The sequence below is a fragment of the Lampris incognitus genome, chromosome 2, assembly GCF_029633865.1.
Source record: "Lampris incognitus isolate fLamInc1 chromosome 2, fLamInc1.hap2, whole genome shotgun sequence".
NCBI classification, from domain to species: Eukaryota; Metazoa; Chordata; class Actinopteri; order Lampriformes; family Lampridae; genus Lampris; species Lampris incognitus.
In genome coordinates this window covers 138480695-138489828 of record NC_079212.1, presented here as the reverse complement: position 1 = coordinate 138489828, position 9134 = coordinate 138480695, and the positions used below count along the sequence as shown (strand labels likewise).

General features: G+C 45.7%; 1 protein-coding gene across 1 annotated transcript; it reads left to right on the top strand.

Annotated features, from left to right (window-relative positions):
- Nucleotides 1–1073: 1073 nt before the first annotated feature.
- Nucleotides 1074–3353, top strand: lrrn2 (leucine rich repeat neuronal 2). The gene is made up of 2 exons (XM_056301791.1): nucleotides 1074–2463; nucleotides 2590–3353. The coding sequence occupies exons 1-2, from the start codon at nucleotides 1074–1076 to the stop codon at nucleotides 3351–3353; spliced, it is 2154 nt and encodes a 717-aa protein (XP_056157766.1).
- The last annotated feature ends 5781 nt before the right edge of the window (nucleotides 3354–9134 follow it).

The window sequence follows — 9134 nt, the reverse complement described above, 5'->3', positions numbered from 1 at the left end:
TAATCCTACGACATTTTGATAGCTAGGGGAGATACGCGGGGATGTTGTTCATGGATTTTAACTCTACGTCATCTCATCTTAACCGTCCTGACAAAAAGTTAACAGCGAGGCAGTTTAGGGAAACCCACATAGTCATAAACTCACTCTCGGTTTACCGGATCGCCACAAGGATCCATGCCCTCTCCTTTACCCTGCTCCCATTGCAACCTTGACTGCACATTTAAGGACCTCTGTGTAAAGCTTCTGAGGCTTTGATTGACCTTATACATGAGAGCAAATCTCGGTAACCTTTTGCACAGTTATACAGCTTGCAGATGTAGAGGTCACCTACTATTCCCCAGTCTTTACATTTGTAAAGGTTAAAAAAAAACTTACTCAAATAAAGGTACAGCATATTTCCATAGCTGATTACATGGAAAAAATACAATGTGACTGATGTGGTATTTCTTAGTCTTGATATTTATATCTGTCTTTTATCTTTCTCTCTCTCTCCTCACTCTCTCTCTCTCTCTCTCTCTCTCTCTCTCCCTAGATGTGCTGACTAAACAGTGTGCCACCACTAACTGAACCACCATACCTCCAGTCGTAAATGTCCTCAACCTGTGGCCACAATGTAAGACCAGTTGTGTGATAACAGAGGCTGTCACCTTGCAAATATTGTACAACCACTGATGCCAGCAAGGTTACTCGTAAGGGATCAGTTCCTGTTCACAAAGGGAAATTGCAGATCTCAGAAGCCATTGTAAAACCTTGAAACCTATCTAGTACAGTTTCTTACTACGTATCTACTACATATCCTGTTTTAACAAACATCGACATTCAAGCCTTTCCCTCACAGTCTGTCATTTTACCTGAAGGCATATTGTGCTGATATTACACATGACTTCACACCTCCCTGACCCAAATGATTCGGCTCAAGTCCTCATGAGTGACTCTTGAAGCGTACCGCCTCGAATCCTTCCTGATCTGTATCGACTCACTTGAGAGCTGGCAGGATTATGAAGCCGATCGCAGTGCTTCTACAGTCGCAGTGGTTTGTGTGTGTGTTTTTTGGTGCGTGTGTGTCCAGTGTCATGGTGATACACTCACTACCGTGGCATGTCTCCTGCCCAGTGCGGTGTGCGTGTCAGATAAAGCCATGGTTCTCCCCTGATTCAGCTTACCATGAAGCTCCAACTGTGGACTGCAACAACTTGCTACTGTCCCAGCTCCCCTTACCGCTACCGCAAAACATACACACCTTGAGCATGCAGAGCAACCTCCTCTCTGCTTTGGAGCGCACAGTGCTACATGGCCTTCCTAACCTCACTGAGCTGGACCTCTCCCAGAACCGCTTCAGAAAGGTCAGCGCGATAACCCAGAATTCCTCTCTACCCTCTTTGCTGTCTCTACACCTGGAGGAAAACCAGCTGAGTCACCTCCCCCAGGCCTCCTTTTCCTCACTGCCAGCACTGCAGGAGCTCTTCCTCAGCCACAACCGACTACATTCGCTGGCGCCGGGCGCCTTCGCTGGTCTCGACTCTCTGCTGCGGCTGCACATTAACAACAACAGACTGACAACTGTTGACCCTCGATGGTTCCAGACTCTGCTCCGTCTGGAGGTATTGATGCTGGGGGGGAACCCCGTGGAAGTCCTCCCTGAGCAGGGCTTCCAGGCCCTCAGATCTCTTCGTAGTCTGGTGCTTGGGGAAATGGGTCTGAGGGTCCTGACTGAAAAAGCACTGGATGGCTTGGATGGCCTAGAGAGCCTTTCTTTCTATGACAACCGGTTGACCCAAGTCCCCACACAGGCCCTGAGGAGAGTGCCGGGCCTTAAGTTCCTGGACCTTAACAAGAACCGGATCAAGGTTGTGTCTACGGGAGACTTCCGAGACATGATGCATCTGAAGGAGCTGGGACTAAACAACATCGAGGAGCTGGTGTCCATAGAGAGAGCTGCCCTAGAGAACCTTCCGGAGCTCACCAAACTGGAGATCACCAACAACCCCCATCTGTCCTACATTCACCCTCAGGCCTTTATTCACCTGATCAGGCTGGAGAGCCTCATGCTAAACTCCAACTCCCTTGCTGCCCTGCACCAACACACCCTGCTGTCCCTGCCCAGTCTGCAGGAGGTCAGCTTACACTCCAATCCCCTCCGCTGTGACTGTCTGTTTCGTTGGGCAGCAGAAGAGGCCTTGCTCCCTCATGCCGACATGCAAGTGGAAGCACCTACCGCTCGGGCTGTACGTTTCATCCAGCCTCAGGCCACCCTCTGCTCTGAGCCCCCAGAACTGAGAGCTCGTAGAGTGAAGGAGGTGTCTGCAAGAGAGATGTCAGCCTCCTGTCTCCCCACCATCCTGCCAGGTCCCCTCCCTTCCTATGTAAGGGTGAGAGAAGGGGACAGTCTAGCCTTGTACTGCAGAGCTTTGGCAGACCCTCAGCCCAAACTCTATTGGGTGACTCCCTCCGGGCTGAAGCTGGAATCCACATTAATCCCCGCATCCAACCACATGCCAGATAGTGCGCTATACCTTAGTTCGACAGCATATAAAGGATTCGACAACACATACCCCTCCAGATTCATGTATAACCAACCACAAGATCGTCCTCCATCTATCCGCTCCAGTCACTACAAGCTGCAACCTGATGGGACTCTAGAGATCAACATGGCGACACCCAGCGAGGCAGGGTTGTACACCTGTATAGCTGAGAATGTGCTGGGGGCGGACACACGTAGCGTTACAGTAGGTGTGCATGGGAAACAAAAGAAACAAAGGAAGGAGACTGCTGCTCATCTGAGGAGATACCCAACCTTCAGAGCAGAGGTGGGTTTAGAGGTTAGGGAAGTTGGAGAATATTTTGCTGTTCTGTCCTGGAAGAATGGCTACAACCTTCCCTCAACACGTCTGTCCTGGCAAGCCATATCTTCTGACGAGCACATGCCTACATATTCAACGCGCGTCCTTGCCGGCACGCAGAGCTTCAACCTGACCCACCTGCAAGCAGAGACATTTTATCGTGTGTGTCTGCATTTGGGGCTCCGTGAGGTCTTCAGAGATTCAAGCCGAGGTGGGAGAGGGAGCGGCCGGCCAAACTGTGTGCCAGTCAGGACGAGGGAAGCTCCGGAGCCAAAACTCAGCATGCGCTCAAGCCCAGAATTAACCTCCTCAACTCTAATACTAGTGGGCCTTGCTCTGTTTCTGCTCATGTTGGCCAGCCAGGGCTGGAACACTGACCTTGTGGAGGTACAAGAGAAACACCACAGTATCTTTGTGCAGGTCATGGGTCACGAGGCCAATGTAACCAATCAGAAGGCAGAGAGCTGTGAAACTCAGCCAGGGCAGTGTGAAAAAGTCCATCAGCACTGCTGAGAGAGTTCGCGGAGGTGCACACACACACACACACACACACACACACACACACACACACACACACACACACACACACACACACACACACACACACACACACACACACACACACACACACACACACACACAGAGGTAAAAATACTTAAAAACTTTGTGGATTACAATCAACAAAAACGGGATTTATACATCAGTACAGATGTGTAAGGAAAACATTTGGAAAATATTTGTATTTATTTTATATAAAGTATATTGTATGTATTGGCATTTTGTGTGTGTGTGTGTGTGCTAATATGTATCTTATGAATACCTACACCATGCTACCTACCAGGACAATGGAAACTGGACAATCAGGTTGTCTTCATATTCCAGCAGCAATTAACCCGAGCCATTGGAGGCCAAACGTTTAAAACCAGATTCACACACAGACCATGGCTATACATGTTCAGCAGTTTCTGTATTAAGGCTGAAATCTGTGATTTTTCTCCATCAGTGAATCGTGATTTTACCCACCTGGACCATGGAGTCAGGTTACATCATAGTAACTGGCAGCTTTATCATGGTTGGAGACACTCTTCATATATCGCTGTTTAAATTTTTGACTGGCTAGGCAGAACACTACTGTAATACTGACTGTAGGTCACCTGTCCAACAGAAGCATCGCCACACCTTGAGTGGGAACATGTTTGCTGACGCAGCAGTGTTCTGCCTAGCCGGTCAAACATTTAAACGGCGGTTTAAGGAGTGTCTTAAGAAATGGAAACGGATGATCCGCTGTGGCGCCCCCTAACGGGAGCAGCCGAAAGTAGTAGTAGTACTCAAGGAGTGTCTCCAACCATGATAAAGGAGACTGTCCTGTGATCACCAAAAAACGACCCCATAGGTCGTTTGCACAAGCGGCTTATTACGAGCTATAGTTACGTTTTAAAGTTAAGCGACCTCTAGCGGTCGTTCCCAGAATTTTCTTATCACTATTTACTGACTACTTACCGTCATTAGCCTGTCTATGAGGCGTTGTAAAAAGGATGTCAACAAGTAGATAAAAACCCACAATGCGCAGAGGCGAAAAGTATCTGTGGCATATCTCCTGCCGCCGGTAGGGGGCGCTAATTTAGGAAACGCTCCGCATTCCACAGTAGTTTGATGTAGTTTGTAATACATCAGACGGGCCTGTGGTCCAAAGATGCCATTTTTACAAGGGCGGGAAGTGTTTTCTGCTGACCCAACAGCACACACGAGATAATGGCTGCTGCACTTGTTTTGTAGTTCTGGACAGATCGAGGAAATCCCTGATTTCAGCTTTTAAAAAAAAACAACCTGGTTTTAAACGTTAGGGCACCAAAGCCTCCTCTCGCCCACGCACCTCCTCTGCACGTGCACAGCTCCCGCACGTATGTCAACACTCGCAGAGCAGAACTCCTCGAGCTGCCGCTGATTGAAATTCCTCTTCGTCCTGGTTCTGGTTCTGGTTCTGAGTCAAAGTGATTGCTTTGCTTTCAAATGGTTGGTTTTGGATTCTGAAATGCCTACCTAATGTACCATACCTCTTTTCACACACACAAAAGAATGACTGTGTTGAATTCTATTTTGAGCTGTTACACATTAAATCATCTTTTCAATTGACATATTTGTTATCCATAGTCATTTCGCTGCATGGAGTTTAAAGGGGAACGGTCGGCAGGGAACAGAACATTACAGAGCTGAAGGGAACAGGCGAGACGCTAACACCCCAACAAACCTTAGCTTTTCCAAAATAAATCCACACATAACTGGTTAGAAATTGTCTGGTTTTTATTGGTGTCATTCATACGAGCCTTTGCCAGTGCAGATACCCGTGACAACGGTTCAACCGATCTCAAAACACTAAGGGGGAACAGAGGAAACAGCGCCCCCTGCTGACCTACATATTTTGCACTGCTACTTTGGAAGAAGAAAGCAATTTTATTTTGTCAGTGTACAGTTGCTTGGTTACAGTGAGATTTGTTCTTTGCATGTAACCCATCCTATTGTACAGGAGCAGTGGGCAGCTGCAGCGCCTGGGGACCAACTCCAGCTCTTCTTTCCATTGCCTTGCTCAGGGGCACAGACAGGAGTATTGACCCTAACATGCATGTCTTTATGATGGTGGGAGGAAACCGGAGCGCCCGGAGGAAACCCACGCAGACACGGGGAGAACATGCAAACTCCACACAGGAAGGACCTGGGACGGCCTGGGGTTCGAACCCAGGGCCTTCTTGCTGTGAGGCAACAGTGCTAACCGCCGGGGCACCGTGTATTGAGCGGTATCTGTTTTAATCGTTTTCAACACTGGTGCTCTGATGAGCTGGAGACTGCCAGGAGTCCGTTTATTAAGAGTGGCTAGGGGACAAGTGGACATGACAAACCAATATTTGAAATTGTACCGAGTAAACAAATGGTGGAACTTTGATCGTCTGTAAGATCTTTCCATGTATTAAGGTAGAGCAGGCTTGCAACAAAAGAGGACCACATAGGCCTCCAGGGTCACTGCATTAGCTGCAAAGAACATACCATGCGATAACCTCTGTGACTGCAGTATTACTAAATAACTCAAATGATACTTTGTGTTACAGACTTAAGTCAAGTCAAGTCAATTCAAGTTTATTTGTATGGCCCCAAATCACAAGGTGGTCCTGCAGGGCTTTACAATCAGTACAATACACAACAATATACGTACTTTGCTGATCTCTCTTCAGGACACCTCATTAAAACCAAGTGAGTGACTCAATGTTATTTGCCTTGTTTGTCTGAAACAATAGGCACATATAACTTCCCTGATGCCTGCAGCGAAATTTTCCTACAGTCTGCCTCCCCCAGAAGAGGTCAACGTTTAGGTCTGCTTGGACAGGGCAGCACCTGCAGAACTTAATACAGATTCTGTAGCTTGTCCATGGACTTTGCAGCACTTCTGCAGGACAGTGAAAGGGGGTTAGGTTTTATAGGAGGGGTAAAATGCATTACTCTTGCCTACTGTACACGGGGTATATAAGCAGCCATATTTATAGGGCTTAATATACCAGGACTGGGCAAAGACACGAGATTTAGTTGACTCATCTACACAACTACGAGCAAATCCTTGGAATAATCAAACGCCACATCGGTTCGCAAGGAAAAAAAGTGCAAAACTAGTAGGACTCTATTTATTCACACAAAAAACATATAATATACACTTTCTTCAATAAGGCAACACAATATATACATACAATGATCTATATATGAATACCATATTAAGATTTATGTTGTTACTTGGTCATTAACAACATGTCATTCATAGTTAGCGTGAGCAAGTATAAATAAATTGTTTAGCAAGTCAAGTAAAAGAGTCCCGGATGCAGTAACTTCAAGTCTCCATACTGTTAGTACATCCAATGGAACAACCCTTTGTTCAATGTGGCATTTTATGCAAAGGGATGTGTGTGTGCCAACTGCAGCTGTAAGTCTTCTGTATGCAGCCCAAAAGATATTTCTAGCAGTTTTTGGAGAGATTGAATAACTCATTAAACTATTTATTAATCGAAATCTCCAACTGCAAGGTAAACATTTTAAAATATTTTCTTAAAAAACAAAATAATTAAAAAAAAGTATTTCGTTTCACACATTGTGACTAATACTGGCATTTTTGTGTCCTCACCAACAGAATAAGATAGTCATGGTTAGGCGTCGGGGTTAGAGTCCCTTATAATTCAAGTCAGCAGCAAAAACTTTGTGGTAAAATATTTTTTGTAAAAAAAAGTGACTGCATAAAACCATATTTTTAAGTTCATTGTAAAATATTTTGTCTCCCACAATGATGAAGAGTGTGGAGCAGGTTGTAATGCCCGACAACCAAAATGAATGGGTGAAGTTACAAGTTAATTCAGTATTATGAATACATTTTTTTTCACAGCTGCTAAGTTTACACAATCATGTACAAAAATATAATTCTATCCTCCATGACAAATGACAGTACTCATTAGCATTGCATTAGGACACACAGGGACACGGTGATGTAAATAAACCACCCATAAAGTGTGTAACAAATAATACTGTTTAAGAAACAAAATGGCATCAAGTAATACTGTTTAAACCAAGAGAATACCTCTAATATCTAACATTTATTTGCACACCTATACTCATGTAGATCCATAAACAGTTAGTCACCAGATATTAGCTGCCCCTTATGATAACGTCCCTCAGCGGTTCAACATCTGCCCCCGTCGCTCTCGTACCTTCACCAAAGCAAGACAAGAGGGAGTTGGTTTTTTTAGTTTTTTAACTCCGTGTTGTTTTCCTTGTCCATTTGCAGTCATTGATAAACGACAAAAGAGTCGGTCTGTAATTAAGATTTTTTTTTACCCCCTCCCCTTTTTTTCTCTCCAATTGTATCCGGCCAATTACCCCACTCTTCTGAGCTGTCCCAGTCACTGCTCCACCCCCTCTGCTGATCCGGGGGGGGGGGGGGCTGGAGTTTCACCAGGAGGACATAGCACGTGGACAGTGACGCTATTCCCCCAGTTCCCTCTGCCCCCCTAACAGGCACCCCCCGACTGACCAGAGGAGGCGCTAGTGCAGCGACCAGGACACATACCCACATCCGGCTTCCCACCCGCAGACACGGCCAATTGTGTCTGTAGGGACGCCCGACCAAGCCGGAGGCAACACGGGGATTCGATCCGGCGATCCCCGTGTTGGTAGGCAACGGAATAGACCGCCACGCCACCCGGACGCCCTGTAATAGAGATTTAACACAAAGCAGGACCATTTCACCATCGCAGGATAAGTATCGCAGAGGCATGTCATGTTGAGTGCACCAGAAAACAAAAAAAAAATGCTCTAACAAAGAGAAACGTCACTTTAACCTATTGCTTTTAGCTTTTTTTTTTACAATACATCGAGCAAATGGTTGATAAGGCAATGAAGCATTTATGAATCAAAAACAAAATATTAACTTTCAGGTTCGTATCAAGTATAGTCACGTTTTACATTGTCGTACCCACGTTGACCCTGATTTGGCCCATGTGTCGGAATATCAGGCTCATGGGTTTGGGAACAATTTCTTCCACTGACCTCCTTCGGACATACATTCAAGTATTCACACACATGCCCACACTGATTCACACTCACACATGCACAAACGCAAAGGACGGGCATTTGTATGGTTGTTCGACTGACCCGATGGAATACTGTGCAGGCCGTGTGCACTAAAATCAAGAGTAGAGCCATTTATCGAAGAAAAACTGAGCGACGTGTACGCCAGGGCTCAGATCCGGTCCTCTCCTGCCGAGCGGCAGTCTACATAAGACCCTTGTAGACCCTACGTAATGATTACGTCAGCTGGAGGCAAACCAAAGCCGGAAGTGGTAACGTTAAATACCAATCACGTCCTCAGGCAAGCGTACATCATCTAGCTCAGTGGTTCTCAACCTTTTTGGGGTCCTGGACCCCCTGCGTATTTTTGATCTACCCTGAGGACCCCTCCACCTGATCTTGGGGGAAGGGGGGTTGCAATTTGATAGAAACAGTAGAAACTGCATAATAGACTTTATTCACTCTTTGGGGCAAAAATAAGAGCTTTCAGTTGTAACTTAGATATAGTTAACAAAACAGAATATGTATTCAGTAACTTTCAGATATATGTAACAAAACAGAATATGTATTCAGTAACTTTCAGATATATGTAACAAAACAGAATATGTATTCAGTAACTTTCAGATATATGTAACAACAGAATTTTTATGCAGTAACTTTTAACAACGCAAACGGGAGCGAGATCTCTTAATAAAATAC

Bases quoted from the DNA above. Each gene is read 5' to 3' on its own strand.
- lrrn2 (XM_056301791.1), top strand. From the start codon at position 1,074: ATGGTGATACACTCACTACCGTGGCATGTCTCCTGCCCAGTGCGGTGT. The intron at 2,464-2,589 runs AATCCACATTAA...CACAAGATCGTC, and splicing joins TCCCTCCGGGCTGAAGCTGG to CTCCATCTATCCGCTCCAGT.